Genomic DNA, 15,057 nt, shown 5'->3' on the forward strand with positions numbered 1-15,057 from the left:
TGACTCTTCAAAATCAAACCAATGGTGCCATCTTATGGCCCCCAAAGAAACAAACAACTTTTGTGGGAAAATTTTTTCTCTGTCATGCTTTGCCAACGAGATAATTGGGATTATAGATTAAAATGACTCACCGTGTATTTATAACGTTATATTAAATTTGCATGTATTTATAAAATTTATTAGAGTGCTTACTATATATAAGCGTGTATGTGCATTCACAATGTTGACATATGTATCATATAAATGCGTCATTACAATATTTACAGTAATTACGTAGATCATATTATCAATAATGTACAAATACGTTACAAAAATAATATTGCAAACAGAGCGAAAATAATTGCAACATTCAACGTTATTATGTGTTATATGACTAATATAAAAGCCTACATGAAACAAAGCCTACATAAAACTGAGCTAAAATATTATTTTTTTACGCAATTGGCTCTACTTTTATTAAAAGCCATTTTTGTAGAAACTTTGATCAAACAAAATGAAAATATTATCTTTATATACGATAATTTTAATTACTTTAATTATCTAATAATAACCTAATTAATACAAGAATGTATATGTATATTATTTTTTATTTTTCTGTCCTTTTATATTATTTATAATTTAGAAAAAAAAGTCTGAATTAATTGAGATTAATTAAAAATTAATATTAAATATGAATAAACAATTAAGTATATATATATGTGTATGTATGAATATACATATATTTCTTTATTGAACATTAATTTATGAGGCATATAATACATATGTGATGTAGGTATATAATATTGATCAATCTCACAACTGATTCAATCTATTTCTAAATCATTGATGATATGAATAGAAAGAAAAAATATATTAACATGCGTCAATGAAATTGTCGCCTAAAACCTACGTGCAATTATTATGTGTTCTTATAGCGTGACAACATAATATAACATTTTTAATAATATCAAGAGTATATTTTCAATTTAGTTGATGGCGTATTTGCATTCGTGGCCAGCACAAGGGCTACATCGCTAATAATACCAGCGATTATACGCCATAAAAGACTGGATAGTCTTCTATAACATGATACGAAGGCTGGGGCTTAACGAGGTGCGTTCTTAACGACTTACCGAAGCATATTGAGGCTAGGGAGGGAGAATGAGGAGAGGACGAAGAGGGACACCCTCGGCTCACTGGTCACTATGGGTAATCAGGTATGTCGTTACACGATGCTTACACGGCCCCCGGAGCCGATGTTATCCGCCATTTTGGACGCAAGTGGAGCTGCGAAAATGCCTTTTTACGAGGCAGCCGACCATGTATTTGCCTTGCCATCGCAGCTCGACCATATACACACATACACTTACGTTCTAGCCCGATCATCCCATGGACCGAGAGCGAGACGTAGCACGGGTGAGATGTTTCAGTCGACGAGGCTCAAAGGACAGTTAACACTCTCGTGCCTCGCTGCTCGCATCGTCGTCGTGCCCTCCGCACTCTCTCTACGTGTTGCTCCCCTTGCCTTCTTGTTTCGTCGTGTTGTCTTTATCCTACCCTCGTCGTTCTCTATCCGTTGTATTCTCGTCGCGCTCATTTTTCTTTCCGCCTCATTTCCGGCGTTCATCGTGTATCCCGTTACCATACCTGTACGTAACGTTCAAGGCAACATTCGCGATACGATTACGCGGAACACTTAATTCGCGCATATCTTATGCGGAATATCTTATAAATTTCATCATTATTTATTTTGCCAGAGACTGCGATTTCTGGCGAAATTACAACGTTTAATGATTCGCACGAGTCTTTCGAATGTGACAGATATTGATCTTCAAGATAATGTAACGTGACAGAAAATGGAATATCTAAAAGAAGATTTGTTATTTTTCTTTTTATACATGAATTATTATATCCCTCTAGACGTTGTAATAAATATATTATTAGTTGCGTGGGCGAGAGTGGGAGAGCATTGTAACAAGCGAGGAAAATTAGGGAATAAAGCGTCGGATTAAGTTAGGGTAAAATTGAGAAGTCAATTAGCAAAGTTCATTTTCGGGCAAATTAAGTAATTTTATTTAGAGGGATGTTAAATATAAGAAAAATGGAAAAATTTTTTTTAAACATTGTACGAATGGAAATTCTGCATAACTTTAAGATAATAAATAGATATTGCTACTACTATTACTATTTCTATTTGACTGTTTTTTGCTTATTATAGCAATTAGGTTCTTAAGATGAAAAATTTAAATTCATTTTATTCGAACATGATATGTATTACATAACATTGTTGGACTCACTCGGTCATATTTAAAACATTTATTAAATTTTGTTTTCCGCAAAGTTTACATTTATGATTATAATTGTAGTCTCTTTCTGAAATTCTGCTATAAAGAATCAATAACGTAAAAGTGAATTATCTACACAAGTTTATTCTTCGTGAAAGCGAATAGCGTTATTAATAATTCATATTGCTTCTAGTGCTCTGAAATGATTGAAATAATTAATTCTTTTAGTAAACGAGTCTTTTGAACGCACTGAAAGCTACCTGTGTGAACCTGGCACCCGACTTTTACAAAATTAATTTTTTTTATGGAAAATGATAGTATTTTGTTTGTAGTTGTTTGTAGTAACGTTAATTTCGTTTGTAGTTCAATGGATTAAAAAATATAAAAATTTTAAAAAATGACTTGCACCCGACTTTGCGATATCTCAAATCCGCTTGCGGGACTCGATTCAGAATCGTTTGTAGTTGTTTGTAGTGCTTTTGCTTTCGTTTATAGTTGCACCGTTGCTGAGAAATAATTATTTAAACATTTAGAAAAAAATAATTTTTTTTAATTTTAAAGATATCGCAAATCCGCTTGCGGGGCTCGATTCAGAATCGTTTGTAGTTGTTTGTAGTGCTTTTCGTTTCGTTTGTAGTCGAACGGTTCAAAAATTATAAACATTTAAACAAATGGCCAAGAGTGAACTTTTTTGTTTATTGAGATATCGCAAATCCACTTGCGCAGTCTTCTTTAGAATCGTTTGTAGTTGTTTGTAGTGCTTTTCATTTCGTTTGTAGTCGAACGGTTTAAAAATTATAAACATTTTGTTTAAATGTTTAAACAAATTGTTTAAATGTTTATAATTTTTAAACCGTTCGACTACAAACGAAACGAAAAGCACTACAAACAACTACAAACGATTCTAAAGAAGACTGCGCAAGTGGATTTGCGATATCTCAATAAACAAAAAAGTTCACTCTTGGCCATTTGTTTAAATGTTTATAATTTTTGAACCGTTCGACTACAAACGAAACGAAAAGCACTACAAACAACTACAAACGATTCTAAAGAAGACTGCGCAAGTGGATTTGCGATATCTCAATAAACAAAAAAGTTCACTCTTGGCCATTTGTTTAAATGTTTATAATTTTTGAACCGTTCGACTACAAACGAAACGAAAAGCACTACAAACAACTACAAACGATTCTGAATCGAGCCTCGCAAGCGGATTTGCGATATCTTTAAAATTAAAAAAAATTATTTTTTTCTAAATGTTTAAATAATTATTTCTCAGCAACGGTGCAACTACAAACGAAAGCAAAAGCACTACAAACAACTACAAACGATTCTGAATCGAGTCCCGCAAGCGGATTTGAGATATCGCAAAGTCGGGTGCGTCATTTTTTTAAATTTTTATATTTTTTAATCCATTGAACTACAAACGAAATTAACGTTACTACAAACAACTACAAACAAAATGCTATCATTTTCCATTAAAAAAAATTAATTTTGTAAAAGTCGGGTGTCAGGTTCACACAGGTTTCACAGTTCCGAGAAATAATCACGACGAGAGAGCTTATTACTATTATTATTATTATTATTATTATTATTATATACCGCATAATATTCCACACCTAATAGGAAATCGGACGCCGCGGCAGCAGCGGGTACCAATTCAAATGGACAAAATATGGCAGAGTATATTCGCTCTTTTTCGCTCGAAAATCAACGTTGGAAATCGAACTTTTCTCCGTGGAAACCGTATACTCGTATGTAGAGAAACAGAGAGGGAATTGTCGAACTCGAACGGAATGTCACGTTCATACGTGACGAGAACGATAGCCGTTCTCGGATGCTGCGCTCAGCAGCGCGATTCTCCGGTTTTCTCGCGGGATTAAAAAGTTCGATACCCGAGATCCCGAGAAGGGTTACAACACATGCGTCCGGCCATTTGACAGGATCGTGCAAAACGTAAAACCGCGCGACTCGTGATGGTATCCGCGACTGGATGAACGCAAACCTCCGATTTTAATTAATTGCAAATTGAAAGAGAGGGAGGGGAGGAGATAATCGAACGAATTGTGTGCTCGGTCAAGATGATCGTTTGAAACATTACCCGCGGCCTCAAACGATCAGATGTGGGTTAAAATGGGAAAGGCGAAGCGGCGCCGATGTTACTTAATTAGCCATCTGATTTTCCATCGATATTGGTCGCTCCTCGATTATCAGAAAACTCGGCGTTCGGCGGGAGCGAATAAATCTCCTCGAGGAAGGCGGCGATTCAGTCGTTTGTGCTATTTATCCTGAAAAACACGAAACATCGGCCGCGTCGGTTGAATGGAACGATGGAATAAAATGAGGTCGATTCTACTTGGAGCATAATGGAGGAGTTAAAGTGGAGCGTCAAAAAGTATGTACATAAAGAAACTGGGACCCGGACCGAAGCGCGCGCACCAAAGTGAAATAGTCCTGGCATTGTGTACGCTTAATTTACATTTTATCGTGTGATTTATTTCGCGCATACGCTTTCTCATTTTTCAAAGTGCGCGTTATACATTTACGCGAAATCACGACCGAGGATGGTTCGCGCTGATATCTAATATTCGTAGGTCAAAGAGACACTCCCTCCGTAAACAAGTCTGACGTATTAACGCGAATAGTTTTCGCGCCGGTTAAATTTTCTGTAAATATTGCAGCTATAAGAAACGCTCGAGATCGCAAAGGACTCGCGAGAGCGTTTATAAAATCTCGTTAGGCAAAAGGAAGGAAAAGAGAAGGGAAGAGGAGGAGAGGCGAAGCGAGGTGAGACGAGGGGATATAACCAGTGAGGAGGCCACGTGTGTCCATGGTTGATCCGAGAAAATGGGGTGTGAGGTGTAAAGACACCTGAAACCAGGAGAGAACTTAGATAAGGTCGGCTAAGCACTGATCGAACGCGCCGTCGCGTTTGCCTCTCTTTTATCAGCGACGTGAATAATTCGCTTAGCAATTTACTGAGCGGAGCAAATAAGAGTTGCGACGTAGTATCCTCGCATGAATTAGCAAACGACTGCTATGAGAATAGTCTGCGAGTTTAGCCGAGCGTTGTCTTTGCGTGGTTACGAGTCGCCTTGCACGTAAAAGCCTCTCCCTTTTGTTCCCCTACAAGGGAAAAGAAAGGACGGGTCCAGGTAACTTATTAATTTGACATTTTACGGTGATTCGCTCCCGCTGTTTGCGCGTATCTCGAGAGAGTGTGGAACATTATTTTTAATAGATTGTACGCCACATTTCGCCCTGATTAGTCGCTCGAAGACCGTAATTATTTTTATAGACATTATTATTAAACGTATCGCTGTGTATTACACATCGCAAAACATGGAAAATATTCCTTCGCAAATTTTCTCGCGTATAAAGGAAATAAACGGATGAAAAATCTAAGTGTTTCTCGTTATTTCGATATTTCGACATTTCTATTGCTTTTAAATGCGATAATTATTTTTCATAGAGAATCGCATCCATGAAGTCGTTTCATATCAATCGATATGGCAAGTGGCAATTGAAATAAATGATCTCGAAATCCTTCTGATACGCTTCTCGCAGGGAAACGCAAAGAAAATCATAACTCGGAATCAAAATCAGCTTAGCCCGATTTCGTATAAATTCCAAAAATTAACGTGTCAACTTACATAAAAATATCTTTATTGCATCTTTAAACTTACAAATCCTACATTTATGTGGACTAATATTGCATATTAAATCGTAAAAATTTTATTACTTAATTTAATACTTTCAATTTAATCGAATTGCGGCTCTTTAATTTTGCTTTGCTTCTTCTTCCGGTTTTGTCGTCACGAAGTGTGACAACAGTTATCATATTATCGCTGCATTTATGTAGGTCAAGTGTACTCTCGTAACTAAGTGCACTGTCCTTATTAATGCAATCCAATGAGGGAACTGCAACTCTCCTAACCGATTAATCACGAGCTTCACTTCGCTGCACCTATCGATTAATTGTTGATGCTCATGAAGTGACTCATAGATTCAATGTCAATGAATCACTTCAGTCATTGAGTTATACAAATTAATCATTAATTAAGACAGTTAATAATTACATTTATGTATTGTTCCATGTATGGGTGAAATGGCTGTGTTTACAATAAATCACGAGCCCACTTTCTTGTTGGTTTGATATGCATATTTATTTTTAATTAATTAACAAAGAAAGTCTTGTTTGCTCTACGCCATGAGGCCGACTGACTAGGCGACATAACTGCCACCACGCAGGGGCAGTCAAAAACAAAAGGTAGTGAGCGCGGTCAGTGCTTCGTGCCCCTGATAGTTGATTTTTGATCGGCAGCTAGGCATGAATACTGCATAAGAGAGGATCAAACATACCGGCCGCCTTGAAAAGAGTGTCTTTTCAACAAGGAACAAGAAAAAGACTAAAAAGTTTAAGTGACATACACTCTATATAATCTGAAACAAACGATATTATCGATATAATTGGAGAAATAAAGGATAAATGAATTAGTCAAATGAATTCGATGTAAATTAGTCATAAACCAGCAGGCCCTTCTACGTCCATCGGAAGAGGGCATAGCCGTGTCACTGGTCTCTTATAAACTCCTTTTACAGTTTTAATCGTAGCGGCGCGTACCACGCCATCCAACCCGGGATGCACAGTCTCAATCCGTGCCAGTAGCCAACACAGTGGTGGAATATTGTCCTCCCGAACGATAACTAAGTCGCCTGGTTTTAGTGATGGCGCGTTAACCTTCCACTTAATACGCTGCTGCAATTCATTGAGATAGTCGGTTGACCATCTTTTCCAAAAATGTTGCTTGATCTGCTCAATGCGTTGCCATCTGGATAAACGATTTTCCTTGACATCTAGTAGTGTAGGCTCAGGGATGGCGGCCAAATTGTCCCCAATCAAAAAGTGTGCAGGACTCAAATATGTATGATCATTAGGATTATTCGACAGTGGGATGAGAGGTCTGGAATTAAGTACAGATTCAATTTGAGTTAAAATGGTTTGCAATTCATCAGCCATAAGAGCTGCGTTCCCAGCGACCCTCTTAAGATGGAATTTCATCGCCTTTACAGCGGCTTCCCACAAGCCACCGAAATGAGGGGATTGCGGAGGAATGAAGTGCCACGTTATTCCATTCTGTGCTGAAAAATCAACAACGTTGTTTTGACGTACTTCGCTGTTGAATCTTTGATGTAGTTCCTTTAATTCTCTTGAAGCTCCGACAAAATTCGTTCCGTTATCCGTATATATGTCTGAAGGCCTTCCTTTTCGCGAAATAAATCTCTTAAGAGCGTTTAAAAACGCTTCCGTTGACAAGTCAAAAGCCAATTCAAGATGAATCGCCTTGCATGATAGACATACAAATACGGCAGCGTAAGCCTTTGAGTGCTTCGAATTACGTTTTCTTGTATCTCGCACCATGAACGGTCCGCAATAATCAATTCCGCAATGCAGGAATGGTCTTGAAGGAGATACTCTCGGTAATGGAAGGTTTCCCATGATTGCTGATTTAGGAATTGGCGCTGTGCGGAAGCATCTTACACAATCTCGTATAACTTGTCTTACAGCACTCCTTCCAGCTATTGGCCAAAACCGTTGTCGCAAAGAAGCTAGCGTTGACTGTGGTCCTGTATGAAGCAATCTTTGATGCTCACTTGCTATTAACATTTTTGTAAAATTATGTTTCGAAGGCAACACAATAGGATACTTTGTTGAATATGGTAATTTAGAGTGTGATAATCTGCCTCCAACTCGAATAATACCATCATTATCCAAAAATGGCGATAAACCAATAAGCTTGCTGTTGCGGGGCACTGAATCGCCCTTCTGTAATGCCCTTATTTCGAGTGAGAATGCGGATTTTTGAACGATTTTCGACAGTTGTGTAATCGCTCGACATAATTCTTGAGCGGTGAGAGGACCAATCTGTCGTTCTTGCTTAACCCTTCTGGCGTTCTCTATGAAACGTAAAGCATATGCCATAGATCGGATTAAGCGAGTTGCACTGGACATAGTGTAAAAAATGCTCCACTCCTGCGATCTGTTTATTGCAATTAAAGTACCCTTGCGAGCTTCTGGAAGATTTTCCGGTATGGACACGAGAGCTGATTCCGCTTTCCAGTCTGCAATTCCACATTTGAGCCACTGCGGCCCATTCCACCAGAGATCTGATTGGATCAATTGAGAAGGTGAGATCCCTCGAGATATTGCGTCAGCAGGATTCTCCTTAGAATTTACATGCCTCCACGATGATGCATCTGTTAGTTCTTGGACTTGTCCGACACGATTTGCCACAAAAGTGTTCCAACGTTTTGCGTCTGCTTGTATCCATCCCAGTGTGATCATGGAATCTGTCCAATAATAAATGTTGTCAAATTTAATGCTAAGAGTCTGTAAAATTCTGTGAGTTAGTTGGGCAAGCAAGTGCGCCGCACAAAGCTCCAATCTTGGAAGAGTGACTGCCTTAGCTGGGGCAACACGTGATTTTGCACAGAGTAGACGTACTTCTTTATGACCATCGGAACCTGTTGTTCTAATGTATACTACGGCTCCGTAAGCTTCCATACTAGCATCACAGAATCCATGCATTTCGACAGTGTGAGGCGATGACTGCATTATGATCTTTCTAGGTATTCTTAGCGTGATTAAAAGAGCCAATTGAGCCTCGTAATTGCGCCATCTTGTCTCAATTTCCACAGGTACTGTTTCGTCCCAATCAAGTTTGAGTAACCAAAGCTTCTGTATTAAAATTTTTGCGACTATGATGACTGGTCCGAGCAATCCAAGGGGATCAAAAATTCGAGCAACACTCGATAGAATAGTCCTTTTCGTTACTGTGTTGTAAGCTGTTGATTGCTTCACTTGGTATTGCAAGGTGTCGTTGACCGAATGCCACTGTAATCCCAGAGTTGATAGATGCTCACTCTTGCTTAAGGTTAAGACTGATTGCTCTGATGCTGAATCCGGAATATTCTGAAGCAATTCCTGACAATTCGATGCCCATTTTCTCAATTGGAATCCGCCCTTGGCTAATATAGCCATCACTTCATCACGGATCTTGAGTGCTAAGTCTAAATCGTTTGCACCAGTTAACAGATCGTCAACATAAAAGTCTGACAATACTGCTGCAGCTCCCAATGGGAAATTTGATCTCTCTATGTGTGCTAATTCTTGCAATGCTCGTATCGATAAGAACGATGCCGATGCGGTGCCATAAGTGACCGTTTTGAGCTCAAATGCCCTTATTTCTTCTTCTGGATTTGTTCTCCAAAGAATACGCTGATATCGAGTTTGAGATTGCTCAACACGAACTTGCCTATACATCTTCTCTATATCGGCCGTCACAACGTATTGCCAACAATGAAATCGGAAAATTATGTCTAAGAGATCTTGCTGCAAAGTTGGCCCTACCATGAGTGCATTATTGAGCGAAATTCCAGTTGTGGTTTTGCAAGATGCATCAAAAACGACACGCAATTTAGTAGTTGAACTCGCTTCTTTAATGACAGAATGATGCGGTAAGTAATAACCTGTTGTCGATGAGTCATGCTTTTCAATCGATTCCATATGTCCCAATCGTTGGTATTCGTCGAGAAATTCAGTGTATTGATTTCGTAACGTTGGATTTTTATTCAGCTTCCGTTCCAACGCGTAAAATCGACGCAATGCTATATCTTTAGATTCACCAAGTTGCTCGATTATATCCCTTCTAAACGGAAGTTGCACGATGAATCGTCCTTCGTCGTCACGACGATGTGTTTCTACAAAGTGCTGTTCACAGAGTTTCTCTTCAGCTGTAAGAGTAATTCGTCTAGGACATTGTTCCTGCTCCCAGAATCTTGTGAGGTTTGCGTCAAGTTGTTGGTTTGTAATGAGGTTGCAATGTGTCGGCATTCGCTTCTGTCTCGTGGATTCACTTGAGCCACCTAATATCCAACCGAAAAGCGTTTTTTGGAGAACTGGACGCTCAGATGTGGCCTTAATTTGTCCGACACACAAACTTTCCCAGAAAATTGTAGCTCCAATAAGCATGTCAATGTTATCTGAAATATGGAATTTGGGATCCGCTAACCTTAGATTTTGCGGAATATCTAAGCTTAATTTGTTGCATGATACCGATGGAAGCCTGTCTGTGATACGCTTCAATATGAGGCAATCCGCTTCCCTGCGAAATGAATAATGTCTTGAATTAATCGTGACCTTTGTGATATTTCGGGCGAGACTCATTGCTTGATTTACTCCCACAATAGGAATGTTTACAGTGTGGCACGGTAATCTCAATTTCTTCGCCAATGTTTCCGTTATCAAATTGGATTGGGAACCAGGATCAAGAAGGGCACGGCATGAATGAGCATTCCCGTCTACGTCTAACACCTGAATGATCGCAGTCGATAGCCATACTTGACCATTGTGGTCCTCAGGACGAATTGCACTCGTGACTATTGAAGATTGAGCTATTGCTTCTCCTTGCTTGGACTCCTTTTGCAATTCGCCTTGATCCTCAGATGATACGAAATGTAGCAACGTGTTATGCCGCTTACCACAAGTTTTACATCCACGCGAAGAACAATTTTTAGCCCGATGCGATGTGGATCTCAAACAATTCAAACATAATTTGCTGTCTCTAACAGCCTTTGATCTGTCCTGAACGCTCATTTTTAATAACGTGTCACACATGAATACAAAATGCTCACCTTTACAAATAGGACATTTTTTGCCTTGGACCGCAGCGTTTGCAGAAACTGATCTCACTTGGCGCTGTTTGCTTGCAGTGACTGACGTGCTTGACGGTAGCGCCTTTCTTTGAATTATTTCTAGCGTATGGCACCTATGTTCCAAAAAGTCTATTAACTCCTGAAGTGTCGGAATGTTCGGTTCCTTCAAACTGTTTTCCCATTCTCGATTAGTAACTACATCGAGTTTACTCGTGATCAAATACACAAGAAGATCATCCCATTCGCCTGTGGAACGACCGAGAGCTCGCAGGGCACGTTTATGTTTTAGAGTACCGTCGATGAGAGATCGTAGAGATGAATGATTTTCCTTTGACACTGTGGGCAACTCAAACATTGCCTTTATATGTTTTTGAACAATTAGTCGTTTATTGTCGTATCTTTGGCGCAGCATCTGCCATGCTTCTAAGTAATTGTCCGCAGAAACCTCTAGAGATTGTATAACATCGGCGGCCTCACCTCGGAGCGATGATCTCAAATAATGGAATTTTTGAATGCTTGGAATGGCTTCCACATCATGTATGAGTGACTGGAAAGTATCGTGGAATGGATACCATTCTTCATATCCTCCTGAAAAAGTCGGCAATTCAATTTTCGGCAATCGCAAATTATTATTAACTTCATGCCGATGCGCTCGCTCATCTTCTCGTGGCGGCGCGACAACTTCGGCGGGTGTGCGAGATAATATAAGTTCGTCAAATCGCGAAATAATATCAAAATATGCATCCTCGAAAAGTTTTCTTTCTTCGTGCATGACCTCCTCATCTGTCGCGAGATCTATCGTTGTTTGGACTTTATCGAACTCATCCCATGTTGCTTCTATCTTTTGTTTACGTTGATGTATTTGTGATAAGATAGCGGTGATTGCATCGTCAGAATCGAGAAATGTGCGAGCTCGCGTGAGAGCACTCTTAATCGCCCCGCGTTTTATTCTAGCCTTCTTTAATTCGGCTTCCGCCATTACAACGAAACAATAGTTTTTTTTTTTGAGATGTAATAAAGACGAGAATATGACGTGACTCACCAGAATGTCCACAAAAAAGAAAAGATGGCCGTCGTATCGTCGTCAAGGACGAGAATATGATGCGACTCACCAATATGTCCGCAAGGAAAAAATGGCCGTCGACGATCGTCGTTATGCCGTCGAGAATCGTCGATACTTGTGCTGATTCACAATGCTTGTGTTACGTAGCCTTGCTACTCGGTTTGCTGCTGTGGATAATACGTCTGCTGTAACGCCTTGTCACAGATATTCACAGACACGCTCCGTGATTCTCAAGAAGAAAATGCCGTTTGTGTTGATATTTCTGAATATTTGCCAATATTCGTCAAATTATTCGATAATGTATCCGGTACTATCCGGCTCGAAGGACCATGTTCCATGTATGGGTGAAATGGCTGTGTTTACAATAAATCACGAGCCCACTTTCTTGTTGGTTTGATATGCATATTTATTTTTAATTAATTAACAAAGAAACAGTCTTGTTTGCTCTACGCCATGAGGCCGACTGACTAGGCGACATAACTGCCACCACGCAGGGGCAGTCAAAAACAAAAGGTAGTGAGCGCGGTCAGTGCTTCGTGCCCCTGATAGTTGATTTTTGATCGGCAGCTAGGCATGAATACTGCATAAGAGAGGATCAAACATGTATGAACCTCCCGCATATGTGAACTGACATAAAATTGCAATTAAGAAAGAATTTTGACCCGATCATTAAAAAATTATTCACATTGTATATTTAAGTGTTTTTTACATGCCAAAATTATTAATAAAATGTCTTTTCCTATATCTATTGAAATTTAATTAAAATATACTTTCTCGTAATTTTTTAAATTATAAATACTTTGTTAAAAAATGTTATATGTTGTAACATTATTTTCTGCACACATTTTTAAAAAAAATTTGAATTATCAAAATAACTTATTATCTTAACAGTCATACACAAGATGCAAATAGAGTTTTTAATTATAATGATTTACAAAATGTAATTATCAAAATACACACAAGAAATCTTTGCTTATCTGTCGGTTCACTTTCTCTCGAGAAGAAAAGATTCTTTGTTCGTTGATTCATCGGAATCTCGAGGCTACAGCGACCTACAAAAACCTATGAAAGGAGTTTAGAGACACAGCACGAGGAAAGTAAATACCTCTGTTCGCCTCTATTACTGTGCCTTTTGATACGCAGCGTGAATCCTTCGATTTCCCGAGGTTCACCAGGAGATTCGAAACCCCTATATGCTCGATACTCCTACCGTTCAGCGCGCGGATAATGCACCGATAAATTGACTAATGGAAACTGTTATCTGCCTTTACAATTACGTCACACGAATCTATACGAGACGGGTGATAGAGAAATGCCCTCTTGTCGACGATGTATAATACGATGTATATAAACAATTAAAAAAAAGATCGTAGTTATATTGTAAGTAAACAATAATATCAAGCAAAAAAACCAAATAAATAAATAAATAATTTATTTTTTCTGTTTGTAAAAACAGATAAAAAAATAAATTATTTGATTTGTTTTTTTACTTATATTTTTGAAAGATTTATAATACTATATAATTTATAATAATATATAATTTATAATAATTTGTAATAAATGTTTCAAATATACATATATGAAACATAATACATGAAACAGATCACAGCAAGCAATTACTGAAAAAAAAACTAAATTATTTGGAAATGATTGATAATTATTCATTTTGTAAAATTACGAGTTTTTAATTTTCAAAATTAGCAGTTAACTTTTGCAATTAAATAATTTTTCCAGCATGTATCTGTTTATTTTACAAAGTTATTTTATTGCCTTTCTTAAAAAAAGATAAATAATGTATAGATTGTATAATTTTTATTTAGATTGTATAAATGTATGAATACCTGATGATCACATGTTTCAAGAGGAGAAAATGTACAATATCGCATTCTCTCTTTCTCTTTTATTATATTTCAAAATAATAACAAACGAAGAAAAGTCTATTTCATTAGAAAAATTTTTTTTTCCTCAGAGAATTTGTTCCCTGTAAAATTTTCTACAACATATTTAAATAAAGAATTTCTAACAAACAAAAATATCGATAAAATCCGAGATGCTAAATATTTTTTTATAAAAATATCCATTTTTGGATACCATTTATTATATCTTGCGATCACGAAGCGTCATATACAAGAGATTTTAGCAAGAAATGTGTAAAACATGAAGAGCACTTTAATATGTGTGTCACCACGAATTGATATTAGAACTAAGGGCAAGGTAGGGGTTGCCCGAAATGAATTTGACACGTCTTATGGGACATTAATTTAGGTTCACGATGGTAGAAGGCGAAGAAAGAATGTATGTATTTCCGAGAAGGAAGAAATTTCTTGCTCTGAGACGCTGATGAAAGAAATGTTAGATGATACGGGTGAAGCCACGATGATGAGACAAAAATAGAGAAAAAATCAGAGGGAAAGAATATAAATGTGTGTAAAAAAAGAAAAAAAAAGGCAAGGAATTTATATCGAAATTGGGGGATGATTCGCGATAGATGTTTTGAAAGTTTACGAAAACGTGGATAAAAGAAGAAAGTCGAAAAACTTTTTCATGTCAGCGAACGAATAATAGAGGAGTGTAAAGTTAAAAATAAATGAAGAAAGTCAAGAATAAGGAAACTCGAGCCGTATTTCTCGTTGCCAATAAACTCGTTTAATCGACAGTTGTTTTACCAGATATATTGAAAATCGTGATGCAGTGTACATTAAATGTAATTCTTACGATTGCTAATTTCGAATCGGCACATGAGAAAGCGAAAGCGGAAGAAAGGAGGAGAAGGAAATCGATACGTGAAATCGTGCAGTACGAACGTATAGTATCTGAACTTTCTAACTCTATCTCATCGAGGATTGTTGTGGGTGTAGAAGAAGGAGAATTTTAACAGAGAGAGAGAGGGAAGGAAAGAGAAAATGGAAAGGAGAGTACGATGCGCTTCTGAGTGCGATTAGGTGAATGGACGGATGGACGGATCGATTGGCCACATGATATAACGTAGAAGTTTATTACATAGCAAACAAAATCAAC

At 37.9% G+C, this 15,057-nt stretch overlaps 1 protein-coding gene and 1 long non-coding RNA gene across 3 annotated transcripts in view; one reads left to right on the forward strand and one right to left on the reverse strand.

The window, feature by feature from the left end:
* Positions 1-15,057, forward strand: part of LOC145970292 (uncharacterized) — a 95,660-nt gene that overhangs the window by 50,969 nt on the left and 29,634 nt on the right. The window lies entirely within an intron of this gene.
* Positions 5,901-12,634, reverse strand: LOC145970269 (uncharacterized). Of its 2 annotated transcripts, XM_083096852.1 has the most exons (3): positions 6,886-12,634; positions 6,341-6,704; positions 5,901-6,228 (listed from the first exon to the last, which is right to left on the reverse strand). In XM_083096852.1, exons 1-2 carry the CDS (start codon positions 11,953-11,955, stop codon positions 6,696-6,698), a joined length of 5,079 nt encoding a protein of 1,692 aa, XP_082952978.1. In that variant the 5' UTR covers positions 11,956-12,634; the 3' UTR covers positions 5,901-6,228; positions 6,341-6,695. The 2 variants fall into 2 exon arrangements, with proteins under 2 accessions (XP_082952978.1, XP_082952977.1); XM_083096851.1 differs by having other exon boundaries at positions 6,341-12,634.

The sequence above is a fragment of the Camponotus vicinus genome, unplaced genomic scaffold, assembly GCF_025532165.1.
Source record: "Camponotus vicinus isolate PSW18456_S1 unplaced genomic scaffold, iyCamVici1.0 SCAF_4, whole genome shotgun sequence".
Taxonomy (NCBI): Eukaryota; Metazoa; Arthropoda; class Insecta; order Hymenoptera; family Formicidae; genus Camponotus; species Camponotus vicinus.